General features: G+C 39.1%; 1 protein-coding gene across 1 annotated transcript in view; it reads right to left on the reverse strand.

The window, feature by feature from the left end:
• LOC120531421 (unconventional myosin-XIX) overlaps positions 1-20,781 on the reverse strand; it is a 76,450-nt gene that overhangs the window by 55,097 nt on the left and 572 nt on the right. The window contains exons 2-4 of the mRNA XM_039756826.1: positions 13,527-13,659; positions 6,314-6,462; positions 1,970-2,083 (exon numbers count right to left, since the gene is read on the reverse strand). Of these exons, the coding sequence (XP_039612760.1) occupies positions 1,970-2,083; positions 6,314-6,462; positions 13,527-13,659 (396 nt within the window). The remainder of the gene's footprint in view (positions 1-1,969; positions 2,084-6,313; positions 6,463-13,526; positions 13,660-20,781) is intronic.

Raw genomic sequence — 20,781 nt, forward strand, 5'->3', positions numbered from 1 at the left:
CTGATGCATATTTCAAGAAAACAAAAAAATATTAACCACTGAATATGTACTGAAAAACAAATATATTATTCCAAATAAATGTCTCGATTACCTGATGCACTTTTGACCCAATGTAGGGAGTAGCAGAGGAGGGAATAATAACAAAACTGATGATCATTATAAATAATGCTATACATTCCCACTGTGGCACACTATCTTTAAGTACTTTTTTCCAGCGAGTTAAACAACAATTGTGTAAGAAATTCCAAATGTGTTTTTTTTTCCCTCATATTAGGATTTTGTTAGTTATCGCATACCCCTTGGGGTCTGAGGGCAGGGTCTGCCATTGTACAGCGCCCCTGGAGCAATTGAAGGTTAAGGGCCTTCCTTGCTCAGGGGCCCAGCAGAGTAGGATCTCTTTTGGCAGTGACGGGGATTCAAACCGGCAACCTTCGGGATACCAGCACAACTTTAAAGGTTAGTTAGAACTAATGATGTAACCACACCTCTATGCAATTCTAAAACCCCAAGAAGAAGGAAAAGGAAATACATCTTCAAGATGTATCTTTATTTCAAGGGAATTTATAACATAACATTCTCAAACCTGCTCAATGAAAATCAGGGTCAAAGGGAGCTTGAGGTTGCAAGGGTAGGCTCAGCAATTACACAAAAAATCTGTAATAAGTGTGTTTAGGAAATGTGTGAAATCACTTGATTATTTTACTATCAACTCTGAAATGAAAAATAGAATATAATACATGTCATCTTTTCCTACAAAGTAATCAGATGACACAAATTGGGCAGTGCAATAGTCCAGTGATTATCTTAGACATTAAATTCAAGCCTGAACATTGCCTTTAAGGAGACTGCAAGCTCTGGCCTATACATTTTCAATATTATAGGACTATGTTAGCGTTACGGATTACAAGTCTAATACATGTAAAGGTTATGCATTATCTAATACAAAAGGTATACAGTAGCTAAAACCCCATTTTACTCTGCTTTCATTTGTCATGGTATAGCATAAAGGAAATTCATGACTGCACTCATCATGGAGATAACATAGCTAAAGATTCTTAAACAAATATATTAAAAATATAAGATAAGGCCATTTTTGTTACTGAAAGAAATTTTTTAGCCTCACTATGTAAAAGATTTAAAACCATTGCCTTGGAAAATTACAAATAATGATGTAAGGAACATTTGTTATCAACCATGAAGATAATTCAAATACTGTATTAGAAGGATATTCTTATCATTATAAAAGACAAAAAAAAAATCCAACTAAATATACAGTAGGTGAGTTGTTTTCATGTTCAAGGGACCACTGCACAGTACATATTATTTACAACAAACATTTAAAGTCTGTTATTCCTATCTTTAGTGTATCATTTCACAAGCTACGCTTGTTATTTTCATATGAATACAACAAACTTTTCTGTTCTATAGTAGGCTGAATATGGAAGAATAACTTTTTATATCACCTTTCTATATACATAACAAGAAATGAAAAAAGCAACCTGATTAAACAAATTAAAATGTAAAAATTGTTTGCCTCAGTGAAAATAAATGTGGCTGGACAGAAAAACTACACTCACAAACATCGCCCAGGGCCTGATCTTAAAGCCACTGGTTTAGTCAAACAAATGATGTGCACAGTGGTAGTCTTGAGAGATTGAAATATGTCTTGAGAGTTTCAAACTCATCAGATTTTCCTACCCCATCTCAAATAGGTGACAGCTAATTTTACTAGATGCTCTAACACACTCCCACAAAAAAAGCAAGTGTTGGACTGGGGTCTTATGCAAGACTTGCACTTAGTGCTCATGTGGTAGACTTTTGTTTCCCATGCTCCTGTAAAGGAATAAGCAAGTAAAAAATATATAAATAGATGAAGAAAATATGATCTTATGCTCTCTATTTTGTGTTTTTAAACTTTTCATATACTTTATTCTTAAAAGTAGTTTTTCTGAAGATAAACAAAAATTACCTTTCCAGCACCACTTTCTCCACTGACAATTAGCGACTGGTTGATGGGCTCCATCTGACTCTGGACATTTCTGTATGCTTGTTCAGCAGATGTGAAGATGTGTGGCCTGAGATACTGACACCCAAAAAAAAAAAAAAAAAAAAAAAAACACAAAAATTATTATATGTGAAGAGTTAAATTGTATCTTACATTGAACTCTGTTGTTTTTCTTTTTTGGCTGAAATGTAATATTCCTTTTATTTTCTGATTGGCACAGTTCATTCAAGTATTGTATGCTCCAGAGCAATACATAAAGAAAAATGTATACTGATTTGGATGTTATTTAAAATATAGCCAAAGGTACAAAGAAGGCAGTAGTCCACGCACTGTTTATTGAAACAACTGTTAGAAAAATGTCCACGTTATTAACATATGCCTGTATAAACAGTCAATAAAGGAGTGCTGTCCTGGTCAATCTGTTCCTTTAGATCTTAGTGGGAAAAGTTCCTCAGTTTTTACTATATAAATGTATCTACAGATCTCTCTAATTATAAGATATACAGTACATAGTAGATATCAATTATGCAGTTTACATGAATAAAACAGGAAATAGCATGATACATTAAATGTTAAAACAGCTTGCCATATGTGTGTCCTTGTAGCTTCAACTTTAAAAAAACGTTGATCCACTTAAGAAAATGTGCAGATTTTGCTAAAGGACTGCCTTGTTAATGCCCCAAGCTCTCCAAAATTATAAGTGATGCTAACTACAAAACCATGTTAACTGAACTACAATGTTAACTAGATATTTGTTTGATGTGTTTTTGCAGACAAAACTAATATATTTTTCATTCAATTAGCCTTTCACACCATCACGAAATTCTGTTTAAATTTAAACCCTATTAATAATCTAAAAATGTACTATGGTACTAACCAGTATCATTGCCTATTAGCCACTGACGGCATACACATACAGAGGAAACTACTACACAATAATGACTATTAAAGTTTATCAGACTATGTTTAGTATTAATAAATTATTAAAGTCTATGTTACGGAGATAGTTTTGTTTTTCCCCACAAAACCAATGACTACAGCTTATCTACAAGATACTGTATATGGCTGGCTACTCTTTATGTATGAGATGCATTTTCAACATCTTCTCAGGCTTGTCAGGTGTGTAAAATAGGTTTGTGATCACTTTTAGTCTCTTTTAAGATTTCAGCTAAAAAAAAAAAAAAAATCAAGAAAAATCCTGACTCAATAGCCTCCCTAGCACAGTGAAGCACATTGTCTTATCTTTGAAAGTGGTTGGGAAATGTTTGCTTGGTGTACACATTCAATTTCCAGGATTTCTTATGTACTTTCTTATGAACTATGTAGACAAGAATTTAGTGTTTTTTTTTTTTTTTTAATTCCCTTTGCCATCCTGATAACTTTTAGACTCTTCCTTCACGCCTGTATCTTGCATAGCTCAGTTAGTGCTTTCTAATGTAGAGACTCTGTCATTTGTCCCAGGTGCCATTTACTCTAGTTTTTTGATGCAAAATGTGAACATGCATTTTATGTCTTTCACCTGGACACTAATTATGTACTTTTTATAGCTTACACAATTGGTCAGTTCTTTGAAATCTTGCTTAATTTCTTAATTAAACAGAAGTGCTAGTGTTATTAGGCCTTTCAGTTAAACATTATTCTCCTTAAAGTATTCTGCATTATCTTTATTCTGCATTATCTTTCATGTTATGTTCTAGTGTAGTATGCCATCCTACTTTAGTCAAAGGTAAAAGGGATACACAAATGGGTTGAAGAGTGTTGAGATAAAGCACAGGTGTCAGCCAGGTTTGCATCTTGAGAAGTGCAAAGTGTCACTCATTTTGCTCAGATCTGTTCTGCTACTGTGGCAATACGCTCATCAAGGCCAGAGTCTTTCGAATTTACCACCAGTTGTCCTCTTGAATCTAAAATGCCAAAGCTCCTCAGTTTTGGAGCTTATTTCAGAAATATGTTATAGTTTAAAACATAAAATAATCTACAAAAATATTTAATTGAGATAAGATAAAAAATGGGGTAGAAAGTTTACTTTAGAAATCTGTGCCTGGTATTTGGACAAGACAGTGGTAGTTAAAGTATATTTGCGTTTCCCTATTTACTCCTTTTTTGTGGATTGGAATTATTTCTATGCCAGATATTTAAAACAGGGAAAAGTAGCTAAAATAAAATTCTTTTGCATTTACTTAATAGAGTAGACAGAGCAGACTTTTTTTATTAGGAGACTGTGTTCCTTTAATGTTGGTTGTGACATTCTTTAGATGTTCTATAACTTTGCAACAGCCAGTGTGATTTTCTAAGGTGTAGTGTGATGGGCAGGTAACATCACTTCAAGGGAGACCCACTCAATCAACAAGCCGATTAAGACAGCTGGCTTGATTACGTGATGCACTTTTGACCCAATATATGGAATAGCGGAGAAGGGAATGATGACAAAACTGATTATAAAAAATGGTATACATTCCCTCTATGCCACACTATTTTTAAGTACCTTTTTCCAGCGAGTTAAACAACAATTGTGTAAGAAATGCTACTGGGGCTTATTTATATCTACAACAATATGCCTTTACTGTTATCTTTAGCCAAGTCAGAGGTTTTCTTCTTTTCTTTGATTCTTATGTGTATGTGACAGGGAGTTACTGTTGTTGTTTGTTATAATACTTCTTGAGCTTCCTTAAAAAAATACTAATACTGATTATAATTAATGAGTAATACACTACCAAATGAATTACATTTGTTAAATGATTGTGATTATGATTTTGCTCACACTATGAAGATCTGTGAATTTTATTGAGTCCTTTAAAAAAAAAAAAAAATTAACATCTAGTGACAACCTAAATCCACTCTATTAAAGCAATACAATACTACATCCAGAATTTATAATTCCACCTGCCTCATGCAACTTATTTAATGTCATTTAATGTCACACTTGTAATCCTAACTCTGCCACAGAGATTTCATATAGAAACAACTCACAGGTAGAGAACTGCATAAGAACAAGTAAGCCATCTTGTGGCAATGTACTGTATCTCAGAAGAACCTATGAAAACATTATATCGTCTGACTTTATGCATAAAAAAATACTACAACTATCACAGTATACGATTTTTGGTGTTGTATTCTACAAATAATGTTCTTTCTATCTAAAAAATTCAATGTTAAATAATATTTTTCAAGCAAATAGATCAATGCATCATTATTTTATACAGAAACATTCACATTCATCATCACAAGATGCAAGAGTAGAACTCATAAGATATAGTACAACCTACTCAGTAGATCACAAGTTTCTAGAAAAAAAAATGTAATTGTGTTTCGTCAACATCAGAACTTTGACAGTAGCATTTGGCAAAGTCTTTTTGTATGAAGACTTTGTAGAGTGAACAAACATTTAATTTGTGAAAGTTGTCACAGAGAATTTCTAAATCACAGCGGGGTAAGAATTTTTTAGTCTGGATTGTGGATTTGCTGAATGGTTTCTGAAGGCACATCAGAAAAACACATGAAATGAACTCCTACACATGAAAGACATATTTTTGAAGCATTACACACTATATGATTAGGTACATACAGCTCTAACTAGCATTTATCTCCAAAATCTTTTGTTATGCATATTTTATGTTCTTAGCCAACAATGAACATGTAATACCAGTAATGGCGTACTGCACGAAAAATGTGCAGTGAATACACTTGATTTGAGCATTCCTAGTTTTCCTACTCTTTCTCTGTCACTGTTTAGCATTCGTTTGCTCAGAGGTTGATGTGCTTGCTGCTTCCTGAGCAGCTCTTCTTTTCTCCACCCTAGCGACCCGCCGCTTCTCTTCTTTTGTCGGCCATCTTTTTGCATTAAAACTGATTAAATTAGTTTTTGTGTTGCAATTACTTAGTATGTTTTCTTTAATTTTTCACTTAAGCTGGCACTTAAGTCTTCAATCTGCCTCAAGAATGATTAGCGTAGGTGGAAGGGAATGAGAACGGCGCCCATATGCATGCATCGCATGGCCGCCCTGCGGCGTGCTGCCAGAGTTGATTCTACAATAAAATAAAATAAAAATAAAAAGAGTAATAAAAATCATCACCCCGAAAGCAGATAGTAGACGTCACCTAGTATATGTGTACCAAATTACAAGTCAATAGGTGAAACAGTTTGCAAGCTATAGGTGATTTAAAATTCTGGACAGACAAACGAACAGCCACGGTAGCGTATTATACAGGAAGATTCAACACCTCCTTACTTTTTAAAAAAGTCAATAAAAGCAAAATCATGATTAAAAAATGCTATCAGTTATTTATTCAAGAAAAGGAAAAACTTACTTGAAGCTGAGGTGCTTTATGATATTCCATCATCAGTTTGAGTGTATATAAGGATGGTACGGGCTTAAAAGGGTTAACTGCCACCAAGGTACATCCAGCATTTGTATAAAACTTGTTTTCCAAATATCTTGCTTGAAGACATTTTAAAACTAATAAATTCAAAATAAGACATTGAGAATGTAAACAAAGAAACTAAACAACTAAATAAAAAAAATATTTTACATATAAACGTAGGTTCATGCATGTGTATCCGAGTGTGAATCTCCATTTATCTAGCTTCTTAACCTGTTTAGCCCAATATTATTACAAAATAGATTAAAATCATCTTTATAATCCTACAAAACCCAATTTCCTAAGCAAAAAAGTATAATATTCTCTTGTACTCAATATCTGGTTATTCAATGATTAACAGAAATAATTGACTATACATTCCCTGTGGCTATTGATCAGTTTCACACAACACTACTTCAAATAAGTATTATTTTTAAACACACCACAAAATATGAGTTTTGTCACCACAAAATGTAAGTTGTGTGTAAATCTAACTGGTGACTAGCCTATTCCAGATCTCAATTTCTTTTCCTACAATTACTCAAATGTAGACCGTCTTGTAGGTTTTGATTCAAATGTAGACCATCTTGTAGGTTTTGATTTATCACTTTGTTGCAGTCATTCAAATCTTCTTCTTCTTCTTTCGGCTGCTCCTGTTATGGGTTGCCACAGTGGATCATCTTTTTCCATATCTTCCTGACTTCTGCATCTTGCTCTGTCACACCCATCACCTGCATGTCCTCTCTCACCACATTCATAAATCTTCTCTTAGGCCTTTCTCTTTTCCTCTTGCCTGGCAGCTCTATCTTTAACATCGTTTTCCCAATATACCCAGCATCTCTCCTCTGCATGTGTCCAAACCAATGCAATCTCACCTCTCTGACTGTCTCCCAACTGTATAACCTGAGCCGAACCTCTAATGTACTCATTTCTAATCCTGTTCATCCTCGTCACACCCAATGCAAATCTTAGCATCTTTAACTCTGCCACCTCCAGCTCCGTCTCCTGCTTTCTGGTTAGTGCCACCATCTCTAACCCATATAACAAAGCTGGTCTCACCACTGTTCTGTAGATCTTCCATTTCATTCTTGCTGATAACCGTCTGTCACAAATTACTACTGACACTCTTCTCCACCCATTCCATCCTGCCTGCACTCTCTTTTTCACCTCTCTTCCACAATCCCCATTATTCTGTACTGTTGATCCCAAGTATTTAAACTCATCCACCTTTATCAACTCTACTCCCTGCATCCTCACCATTTCACTGACCTCCCTCTCATTTACACACACATATATTCTGTTGCTGTCATTCAAATCAATGTGAGAAAACTTAATATTCTCCTGATGATTCTTCTGTAGGTGTAGACTGCCCTACTCCTTTAATGATCCAAAGCTATCTCAAACCATGATACTGCCATCACCCTGTTAGACAACTGGTACAAGGTTCTTGTCAAAAAAAAAATATATTGCTAGCTTGCTTTGGGAAAGAATTCATGTTGTTCATGAGCAATGGGTTGCACTTTATTCCTCTGCAATAGATACAATTTAGCATAGAATTTGTATGATAGTGAAGCCATAACCTCTACTTTTAGATAAGGTGAAATATTCCTAGCCATTTCTCTATTGTGACCTGCAAATTAATGGAAAAAATATGTACCTTTGAAGATATTAGTTAATATTAACAGTAGTGGCTTTTGTGCCCTATTATCACAATTTTTCTTTATATGGAAAACAGGACTCTTACTTTAACCCGATGGAGCCAAAAAACATTTTCGTAGCCAGGCTGGCTTCAAAAGTCTCTTCCTCTAACCCTGCTGATTGGAACTGTGTATTCACCCAACGTTAGTTTAACTCATATAGGGAATAATAGATGTAATTTGGCCCGATTGCTAACTATACTATTCACACAGCTACTACTTTAATTGAGGTTAGTTCATCAGGGCACCAGTAACGTTTCACATTTAAGGACTATGTGCTTGATTACCTAATAGACCAAAAAATTAAGTGGCGTCACAATTTCACTATAAGGTCTGACTTTACATCACTGTGAAAAATAAACAATAATGCAGAAAAAATATTCATGGTGTCACACACTTGCGCATGGGAGGCAGCTAAAGGGCTTGAGTGAAGGCAGTTCGGAGGCATGTCAGGGTGTGGCAGAGTGCACTGACTCTTTTTCTCCCTTGCCTGTAGACCATTCCCGGGGGATTTCACCTGGCTCTCCTGACATCCCTTCCGGGACTGAGCCAATGGAAGTCGGCCACACCAGCTCGAGTCCCTCTGATGTCACGTCCGGCTATGAACCAATGGTGGAAGACCACGTGCCTGATCCATATGACCTCACTTCCTGTCTCCCCCTTTAAAACCTGCCCCTTTTCCTTTGTTTCCTCAGTCTTGTTTTGGACTCAGTTGAATGCACTTCAGTACTGATTATTTGTTAAAACGACTTCTGCAGCCAGGATACCACATTATACGGGTGGCTGCCCCAAACCTTTATCTGTCCATGTCTCGTTCTTGTGACAGTGGCGTAGCCGGCAGGATGGAGAAGTCCCAGAAGAGAAGGGGACAGGACCTGCAATACACCCAGGTGGGAGCGTACCGGGGCCGAGTATTCAGGCGGGGAGGGTGCCCCGTGGTTCGGCGTGACCCGGTGCGGGCTCCGCTCCCAGCACACATAACTAGGCCACCTGGAGAGGCCAGGGAGTGTGCGGGTGGGGCTCACAGAATTGGGCTGCCCTGGAGGGGGGAGGCAAAAAGGACTCAGTATGCTCTCTTGGGGGAGAGTGCCTGCCTCCCTGTAAAACCAAAGCCCCATTTACCACCTAGGGGTGCCCCAGACTGGCAGGTGAATAAAATAAAAAAATGGAGGTTGGACCCTGAGCGGCCGACCAACAAACAAGCCTGGTCCTTATGGGCAACGGTAAGGCACTGGCTGCGGCCATTTGAAAACACGCCCTACCAAATAATAGAGCAGGTAGCTTGCTATCTGCTCCTGGAAGCGCTTCCCCATGGCTTCACCCAGCCGGTCTGGGGCAAGCAGTTTAAGAACATGTCTGAGCTCATAGAGCTTCTGGAGACACAGAGGGCGGCCTCACACTCTGGGGGAGCAGAACCGTCCTCATGTCAAACTCAGCCGGGGTACGTCCCAAGACCTAGCCCCTCCCTGTACAACCCGGAGCTTGTATTGGCGTCCGCGGTGCCGCGGGCGCAAACCGCTTGGAGATGAGGAGGAATGCAGATGGAGGGCGAGGAGGGGTTGGTGTGCTCTGGTTAATCCGTTGGCGGTCCCACATACTGGTGTGGTGATCGTCAACAGACACAGGACCACAGGTTTGTTCGATTCCGGCAGCAACATTTCCATTGTTGCCTGCCGCTTTGTGCAACCGCAACAGTGGCTAAAATTTAAGACCGGTATAACCTGTGTCCACGGAGATATCCGCTGGTACAGGTCCGCCGCTTGTGTCATCAGTTACGGAGGGTCAGTTCAGAAACTCACCGTAGCGGTCCTACCTGATCCTCCACACCCGGTGATACTAGGGCGGACTGGTCTAAAATCAAAGCGGTGAGACACATACCACTCCCGGGGTTAATTTGGGCCTCGTTATGGACGGAGATGAACCGTCTCAAGCTGCCTTCCACGCCGTGTAATCAGCCGGAGACGAAGCGGTCGCCCTAACTGACGTGGCACGTCATCCACCAACGCCGTGGCGGAGCAGGAGGAAACCATGCCCATTGAGGTCGACGCTGACCCTCTCTCCGTGTTGTGGTTCCAATTTAAAGAAACGCCGGCTTCTTTTAGAAAGGAGCAATGGAACGATGACTCCCTGAAGTTTGTAAAAAATGCAGTGGTCCTTGTCAATGGCCAGCACACTAATCAGTCGATGCCACAGGGCCCCTACTTTGTGTTAGATAATGACCTCCTTTACCGTGTAGCAATGCATGACGGGCAGGAGACGAGGCTGCTGTTAGTGCCGCGTACCTTCTGGTGGCAGGTCTGCGAACTAGCACACGCCCACCTCCTAGGTGGCCACTTGGGCACTGAGAAAACTCTGAAATGGATCAAGCTCCGTTTCTACTGGCCAGGAATTAATGAGGAGGTTCGTCGCTTTTGCGCTTCCTGCCCGGAGTGTCAACTGCGACAAATTCCTAGGAGGGACCGTGCTCCTCTCGTTCCTATTCCACTGATTGACGTTCCCTTCCACAGAATCGGGGTCGACCTGGTGGGACCCCTAGAGCCCTCAGCCCGAGGACACAAGTACATTTTAGTCCTCGTGGATTATGCTACACGATACCCGAAGCTGTTCCGTTGGCTCAGCTACCTCTAAAGCCATCGCGGGGAATTACTAGGGGTATTGGCGCCCCAAGAAGTCTTGACAGACCAGGGGACCCCCTTCACCTCAGGCGTTCAAGGAGACTGCCAGGTTACTGAAAATAAAGCATTTAAAGACCTCGGTGTATCATCCTCAAACCGACGGATTAGTAGAGAGGTTTAATCAAACTCTCAAGCAAATGCTGCGTAAGGTGGTCAGCGAGGATGGAAGGAACTGGGATCAGCTCCTCCCCCTCGTCCTTTTTGCCTATCGGGAAGTCCCACAAGCCTCCACGGGGTTCTCCCCTTTTGAACTACTGTATGGGCGACAACCTTGGGGCATATTAGATATTTTGAAAGAAGGCTGGGAAGAAGAGGCTCTTCCCTCTACAAACATACTGGAGTATATCGCGCAGTTACTGCGATAGATTTGGAAAGATTGGCCTGTCCTTAAAAGTCACATGGAGGAGGCTCAAGCAGCACAGGCCGGTACTACAACGCGCACGTCTCTTGGGAGTTCCGCCCGGAGATCGGGTCATGGTCCTAGTGCCTACCTCCCACTCTAAATTGCTTGCCCACTGGCAGGGCCCCTCTGAAGTTAAGGAGAGGAAGGGACTGGTCGACTATTTGGTGAGTCAACCCAATGCGTCGGCCAAGGGGGGTTTATCATGTGAACCTGCTGAAACCGTGGAAGGACAGGGACCCCACTCCCTCCTCCGGCCAGCCCCGCTCACTCTTCGCTCACACACACGACCTTAACCGCACGGACTTAAGTCCCAGACAGCGGCAGGAGCTGGAAACAGTTATCCGGACCGTTGGGAGGTAGTCAGTGAGAACCCGGAAGGACCTCTCTGATTGAGCACAACATCGTGACAGAGCCGGGGTTGTTGTCCGAGAACCCGTATCGTCTTCCCGAGGCAAAAAAGGCTGAAGTGGAGCTTGAGATCAAGCGCATGCTGGAACTAGGTGTAATTGAGGAAAGTTATAGTCCCTGGTCCAGCCCCATTGTGCTCGTCGGTAAGCCTGGCGGAGTTGGAGGTTCTGCAATGACTTCCGTCGGCTTAACCAAGTCTCCCAATTTGATGCCTATCCAATGCCACGCGTGGGCGACCTCCTCGAGAGGCTTGGACAGGCTCAATACCTGACCACACTTGACATGACAAAGGGTACTGGCAGGTTCCTTTAACGGACTCCGAAGGAAAAACGTTTAGTACCCCTAGCGGACACTGGCAGTATCGTGTCCTTCCATTTGGGTTACACGGGGCTCCAGCAACCTTTCAGCGTCTGGTGGACAAAGTGCTTCGGCCTCATAACTCATACAGTGCTGCCTACCTGGATGGCGTGGTCATCTATTCCAGCACATGGAAGGAACACCTACAGCATGTCCAAGCGGTATTACGGACACTTGGTGAGGCGGGCTCGGATTAATCCCAAGAAATGTTTCTTTGGATTAAGCGAGGCCAAATATTTAGGCTACCTGGTGGGTCGGGGTACCGTAAGGCCACAGTGCTCCAAAATTGATGCCATTCTGAAATGGCCCCATCCGCGAACCAAGCGGCAGGTCCAAGCCTTTCTCGGGTTAGCGGGTACTACCGCCGGTTTGTACCCGGTTTTGGAAGAGCGGCGCCTTGACTGATTTAACAAAGAAGAGGGCCCGAACATTGTGGTATGGACTGAAAAACAGGCGCTGCATTTGGTGACTTAAAGCAGGCCCTTCGTCCACACCTGTTTTGATGGCACCTAACTTTTCTTTGCCTTTCATCCTCCAGGCGGACGCCGGACACAGGCCTGGGCGCGTGCTGAGCCAAACGTCGATGGTGTGGAGCACCCCATCATGTTCCTGAGCCGGAAACTGTTGGACCGGGAGACCAGGTATGCTGCGGTGGAAGGGGAGGCTCTGGCGATTACTCATCTTAGGTACTACCTGTTGGGCCGGGAATTCACCCTTGTCACGGACCATGCACCTCTACAGTGGATGGCCCTCCACAAGGAGTCGAATCCGCGGGTCACCCGGTGGTTTCTTGACCTGCAGCCGTACAAGTTTTCGCTCGTTCATCGTCAGGGCGCTCTCCACGCCAACGCTGATGCTCTTTCTCGGGTTCACGACCTCTCGGTTAGGTCGCCCGACCCGGCGGGTCTGAGCTTAGGGGGCCTTGTCACACACGTGCGTATGGGAGGCAGCTAAAGGGCTTGAGTGAAGGCAGCTTGGAGGCATGCGGGGTGTGGCAGAGTGCACTGACTCTTTTCTCCCTTGCCTGTAGACCATCCCGGGGATTTCACCTGGATCTCCTGACATCACTTCGGGACTGAGCCAATGGAAGTCGGCCACACCAGCTCCAGTCCCTCTGATGTCACGTCCGGCTATGAACCAATGGTGGAAGACCACGTGCCGGATCCATATGACCTCACTTCCTGTCTCCCCCTTTAAAACCTGCCCCTTTTCCTTTGTTTCCTCAGTCTTGTTTTGGACTCAATTGAATGTACTTCAGTGCTGATTATTTGTTAAAACGACTTTTGCAGCCAGGATACCACATTATACGGGTAGCTGCCCCAAACCTTTATCTGTCCATGTCTCGTTCTTGTGACAATGGATATTTTTTTTTCGTCAAATAGAACCTTATATATATTATTTTATTATACTGAAGGTCCAGAGTCATGGGTTCAAGTCCTATCCCAAGCACTTCTGTGGAATTTCTATTCCCTCTGTATCCACATAGGGGCATTATTTTGTATGTTAACTATAAAATATTTACTCCACAATGAGCCTATCAAAGATGACAGACCCATGAATTTTAATAATTTAAAAATAATTAAGAGGTTTTTTTTTTTTTGGTTTGAATTGCTTTTACCTACCTGTTTTAATTGTTACAGGGTTCACCTGGGTCAGATCATCGTGTGTGTGCAACTTCTCATCATCAAGCAAAAATGCTTTTACATCTTCATCAAATGAGTCATTCAATGGTGACTGCTTTTTGTGGCCACTGACCTAAGAGCAAATGTTTACAGCATTTAAAAGCACAGATCATTATCTGATGATTATTTCTTAATGCAAATTGAAGGGTCACAAATAGAATAAATTATAATTTACTGCCAACATTAAATTAGATTTAAATATCTACCAAGCACATACTTACTTGGTCACTGATTTTTGAGACATATTCTTTATCGTTTAATCCAATTACAGGATCACAAGGACACCAAGCCTAGGCAGGGAATTATTCCTGGCCATACTACATGGTTAACACCTGAATAATTTCTCTTGTACCTGCAGATATGTTTACAAAGACATGAGAACAACATGTACATTTAATGCAGACACTAACCAAGCCAAGATCTGAACATAGCCTTCTGAGGCAGCATTGCTGATCACTGTAATGCCATTGTGCTTAAACCTCACTTAACCTACACTTTACGTATTAAAAGAAAAAGTGGCAGGGTGGAATTCAATGGAAAAAATATTAAGCATTTGGCATTTTTCATTTTTGAATCACTTTTGAAATTAGCTAAACATGACAGAAAAAAAGTGCAATGGATTTCCAGTTACACTGAATCTTTAATGATGTTCATGACTGCAATTCGACTGTTACAGCAATTACACTTGAACTACTCTGCTTTTGGTTGGATTTCCAAGGTAACAGAGATGGTTCAGTCGTCATTTGCTAACTCGCTTAGTCCTGAACAGGGTCAAGGGGGTCTGCTGGAGCCTAACCCAGCCAGCAAAGGGTGCAAGGCAGGGGCAAGCCCTGAACAGGTTGCCAGTCTATTGCATGGCAAACACACACACACACACCAACACACACTAGGGCCACTTTAGAATTGCCCATTCACCTAAAATGCATGTCTTTGGACTGTAGGAGGAACCCCCCAAAAAAAGGGAAGAACATGCAAACTCCACACACGGACAACCCAGGATGCAAACCCTAGTCTCCTTACTGCAAAGCAGCAGCACTACCACTGTGCCACCCTGAGATAATTCAAAAATCCTAACTAAGATTAATTAAGAAAATAAAACCTATGGCCATAGACTTGAGAAGGTAAAGAAAAATTATTCCACCTGATTAATAAAAGGAGAACTGGATGAGAATATGCTGGAATCAAAGGAACTCTACAGATTTATGCTAACATTTCTACAAACTCGAGTTTCTTTTCAAGTTGACATTTCTATGTTATTTTATATCCCGAGACATCTAGTTCTACTAAAAAACAAACATTTGCTCTTATGTAAATAGAACAAATATAAAAAGATATAGCATTGGACATACAGGTACCAGTCATAAAATTAGAATATCATGACAAAGTTGATTTATTTCAGTAATTCCATTCAAAAAGTGAAACTTGTATATTAGATTCATTCATTACACACAGACTGATGTATTTCAAATGTTTATTTCTTTTAATTTTGATGATTATAACGGACAACTAATGAAAGTCCCAAATTCAGTATCTTGGAAAATTACAATATCAATTAAGACCAATGCAAAAAAAGGATTTTTAGAAATGTTGGCCAACTGAAAGGTATGAACATGAAAAGTATGAGCATGTACAGCACTCAATATTTAGTTGGGGCTCCTTTGGCCTGGATTACTGCAGCAATGCGGCGTGGCATGGAGTTGATCAGTCTGTGGCACTGCTCAGGTGTTATGAGAGCCCATGTTGCTCTGATAGAGGCCTTCAGCTCTTCTGAATTGTTGGGTCTGGTGTATTGCATCTTCCTCTTCACAATACCCCATAGATTTTCTATGGGGTTAAGGTCAGGCGAGTTTGCTGGCCGATCAAGAACAGGGATAGCATGGTCCTTAAACCAGGTACTGGTAGCTTTGGCACTTTGTGCAGGTGCCAGGTCCTGTTGGAAACTGAAATCTTCATCTCCATAAAGTTTGTCAGCAGCAGGAAGCATGAATTGCTCTAAAATTTCCTGGTAGACGGCTGCGTTGACCTTGAACCTCAAAAAACACGATGGACCAACACCAGCAGATGACATGGCACCCCAAACCATCACTGACTGTGGAAACTTTACACTGGACCTCAAGCAACGTGGATTCTGTGCCTCTCCTCTCTTCCTCCAGACTCTGGGACCTTGATTTCCAAAGGAAATGCAAAATTTACTTTCATCAGAGAACATAACTTTGGACCACACAGCAGCAGTTATGTCTTTAGCCCAGGCGAGACGCTTCTGACACTGTCTCTTGTTCAAGAGTGGCTTGACACAAGGAATGCAGCTGAAACCCATGTCTTGCATACGTCTGTATGTGGTGGTTCTTGAAGCACTGACTCCAGCTGCAGTCCACAGTTTGTGAATCTCCCCCACAGTTTTGAATGAGTTTTGTTTCACAATCCTCTCCAGGGTGCGGTTATCCCTATTGCTTGTACACTTTTTTCCACCACATCTTGTCCTTCCCTTCGCCTCTCTATTAATGTGCTTGGACACAGAGCTCTGTGAACAGCCAGCCTCTTTAGCAATGACCTTTTGCATCTTGCCCTCCTTGTGCAAGGTGTCAATGGTCGTCTTTTGGACAACTGTCAAGTCATCAGTCTTCCCCATGATTGTGTAGCCTACAGAACTAGACTGAGAGACCATTTAAAGGCTTTTGCAGGTGTTTTGAGTTAATTAGCTGATTAGAGTGTGGCACCAGGTGTCTTCAATATTGAACCTTTTCACAATATTCTAATTTTCCGAGATACTGAATTTGGGACTTTCATTAGTTGTCAGTTATAATCATCAAAATTAAAAGAAATAAACATTTGAAATACATCAGTCTGTGTGTAATGAATGAATCTAATATACAAGTTTCACTTTTTGAATGGAATTACTGAAATAAATAAACTTTGTCATGATATTCTAATTTTATGACCGGCACCTGTATTTGTTTACTACCACTGGATGTTTAAAAGTCTCCAGAAAATAAACTATGTTATTTCACTTTTACATGAACTGAAGAAATGTGTTGATTCTCTATTATATTATTTTTACATGGCATTAATCACAAATTAATTGCTCAGACCACTGTCCAACATTCAGTTAAAAATTGCAAAATGTGTATACATATATCCACTTATATATAAGCCAGTTGATTTTCAAGTTCAGCCCCAGGAGACACCTGTGGCTACAGCATTTTGTTCTAATCAGTTTCTCAATAATGGACTCAATTTACCTCTAACTGATCTCATTGTTCAGATTGATCTTTTTTCTTTGTTTATACTGCATTTAGGAAAAAGTAGTGGTGCGAGATTTACATGCATAATTTACATTTTTTTACAGTTTTATGTTTCTAAACCTATTTTGCCATTTACTTTTTCTGTGGATTTTACTCCCTTCATTATATCCTAATAATGACAATTAATGGAAAAAGGAGATACTACGGAAGACAGAACATAATGATGAAAGGCTTAGCACCAGAAATTTTAAAACTGAAAAACTTGACTGGAATGAAACAAGCATTTATGTATGCTACATGGAGATATTTTAGTGCTTTTTATTTTGGTTTCCATCATCATCATGACTTTCATTCTGCTTTTCCAGGTGTTCTGGCTATTTAATCTGTAATTTTACTGGTGACAATGCTAGTGGGTCTCACACTAAAGTAGCTGCTGCCCTTCAGCTTTCAGTGTAATTTTACTTAGTGTCTACACTACTTGTCATTAACTGCCATCATTGGAATACAACTAAGAGAGCCAACTCCAAAATTGACAAAGACAGCTAAAAACGTAAACTACTGCAAAACCATAAATATTCTATATTTCTTGTACATCTCACTTTACAACTCTTTTCTAAATGCAGAGTAAGAGAAGAAAACAGACCAAATGATTAAGTGTGATCAATTAAAGGTAAAATGACCCAATGATTGTGAAACTGGTTGAAACAAAAACCTGTAGCCCTAGGGATGTCCCAAGAGTGAACACAGAAACCACTACAGTAAAGTATACAATGTATGGGTCTCAAAAGAAAATTTTAAACAAGTGGGTGATATCAATCCAGGTCATGAATACAAAGATAAGAAGCTATCCTTGCAAGCAAGAAATGTAAGGTCAGGAACTATCTGAACAAGGTAGAAGCCAACCCCAGGAAGGGCAACTGCTCTTCACTTACTCATTCAGACTTACATTTGCAACAAAAACTAAAGTACATGTAAAACAAAACCCAGGTAGACATCGGGAGAAAGTAACTAACAACAAAATGTTATAAAAACCTGTTTAATGAAATTCAGGGTCACAAGGGGTTGGACTCAGTCACAGACATATCAGGCTCAAGGGAGGAATTAGAACTAGATGGGGCACCAGTCCCACACTTGCTCAAACAATGCCACATATGTACAAAACGCTGAAGTGGGTGTAGGAAAATTCCATACACACATGGGGAGAAAGTGCTAACTTGAAACAGACTTTCTTCCAGTGCACCTGAGTTTTTCTGTGTCCGAAATGTATAAGATGTGTACGAGTGTGGGTGTGTACATGGCTATGGTCCAAAATTATGCAGTTGTTCCATAAAAGAGTAGTTCCTGCCTTGTACCTGTTGATGGGTGGGCTCCAGCTTTTGACAACCCTTAAATCTGATTAGGTAAATGGATTGAAAGATAGATTGATATATGCCATTACACCTGGTTAGAACAATAAGTGAATTTCATAAATAGACAGAGGGAAACATTTTTATTTCAGTACTCTTTTCTAATACACATTTCTAACTTAAAAACACATATACCAGTAAAAAGAAGAAACTATCAACCCATGCACTGTTAAACTGTATGCTTATTTATTAGTTATCAAAAATATTTTTATTTTTTTCTGTTATGTAATAATAATAAATAAATCCAGCAATTAAGTTACCAAACAACACAATTGCTGCATGAATGAAGGCTTAGTGTATAACATTGCATTTCAGCTGCTTGAAGTTCTGTTTACAAACGTTAAACCAGTTACTTCTAGTTTTGGCTGAGAATTTTTTCTTCTGAATAACCTTGGTTGAAGGACATTATACAACCAAGTTTTCAATTAAATCCTCTTTTATTTTTCTCAACTGATTTTAATATTAACTTGCTAATGTTCTCAGTTATTTTCTCTAGCACAATATATTTCAAAGAGATTTTAATACACTTGCTGTATACCTTTTTGATAATAAAGGCATTTAAATCTGGTATGTTCAACATTTTACCACAAGTATACATTAGTTAAAAATGAAAATATTTGATTCATTATTTTTAAAATATAAGGTGTAGCTACTAAAAACAAAATGGTAATGACATTAAGACCAAGTTGGGAGCTCTTGCCCATAACATTTAAGTAAAGAATATACTTTAACAGTTCTTTATAAATAAAAGTGGTGAGTAACATATTTACCACATATCTGCATAGACAGAAATGAGAGTATGATCAGAGATTATACAAGATTCCTAATCAAGGTGGAATAATGTAAAGTGTGTCAGAAAATGGATGGTTGGAAAAATGTGACTTATAAGGAACTATAAACTGTAGCTATTAGTTACCAATTAATTCAATTATAGTGAAATGCAGAGTTTAGAAACTTTTATTTATATGTTTACCACTAGGGTTTTTAAGTTCCCTGCTTACAACTAACAAAATACCTTTAAGTTTTCTAGGTTGCTTTTGTCCTAAAGGAAAGGTTACATTGGTACAAACTGTACCCCTTTATATGTTATTGACATGTGGAATTAGGTTGTAATGTAATTATAACATTCTTTCAAAGTAATAAGACTATTTCATCACACTTTTGAATATGGTGTATTAAATTCTAATTCTTGGTTCTTTCTCCCCCATATCATTGCTACGAAGATAAAAAGACTATTTTACATCAGTGGGCATCTTCAATATTTACCAAGACAACAATATTCAAAAGATTTTAATATTCACTAACCAAATAACAATGTAACCAAGGAACACAACAACTGTTATTAAAATAAAAACTCAAAACTTGCTTATATGCGGAGCTAGTTCATGAATTTGGCAAATCTATGATGAATAAAACTAATTTATTTGAATTCTATATCATATGCAGATTGTCAAAAAAAAGAAATATACATAGTACTTTATAAGTGTCTTTTTATAGCTATCAAGAACTGCTAGAGGTCATGATCACTGCATAAATTATATATATATATATATATATATATATATATATATATATATATATATATATATATATATATATATATATATATATATATATATATACTAGAAAGCTTTGATGGAAATGATACTTTTCTTACACATTTTAATGGCATTCCTTCAGGATTAACGCGTATTAAATACTGTATTATTAAAAGACCAGATTCGAGCACTATTTGTAAAGGTCCATCTTTTCCTATTTTGTAACCATTGTATAGTCATTCATTGCAGCTTCCAGATACTTTAATTTATATCAGTGACATCTTCAACATTTACCAGCGGCATCTGTTTTAACATTTTTTCTTTTCATTTTCAAAATACCAAATTGTCGTTGAAGTTAAAGTAGTATTCACAAGAATGATGTTTATATAAAAAAAAAAAACTTCCGAAAATGAAATTACTGTACCATCATTCGATAAAAAGTAGTTTTTAAACTGGTAATCTGTAACCCGATTCTCTATTCCAGCCCACTAACTCATCACGAGAGTCTTAAGAGAAACGTTGATTATAATACTTATGATCTTTAACATTACGAATGCACTGTGTCAGATACCACTTGCAAAAAATATAATTTCTATATCTTTAGAATAATTATCCGAGTTGTAAACACATCAATACTGATTTCGGGTAAATGTCCATAGTATATAATGAACCAGTTAAAACTTTAAATGACCGTAAAGGAGATTTCTGAACATTCTCTGGCTACCTGGTTGTCAACCTTGACCCAAGTAAAATTTTAATGTCCTCTCTTGTTTTAGTTTTCAGAAACAAACACCAACCAGACTCAAAAATAAACACTTGGCTATCTGAGGCGTTAGAAAAAAATAATTTCTTCGTAAGTAAACACATTTCACACGAAACAGATAACGCGCGAAAAATGAAACTGTTGTCAAAGTTTTTCTAGAGGCAAAGAATTTGCTCGGAAAAAAACACAAGTGTAATCATTAACATATTGATGTTTATTTTCTATTGGAATCTCGGAATAAGCACA

Source organism: Polypterus senegalus, chromosome 6, assembly GCF_016835505.1.
Source record: "Polypterus senegalus isolate Bchr_013 chromosome 6, ASM1683550v1, whole genome shotgun sequence".
Classification (NCBI taxonomy): Eukaryota; Metazoa; Chordata; class Cladistia; order Polypteriformes; family Polypteridae; genus Polypterus; species Polypterus senegalus.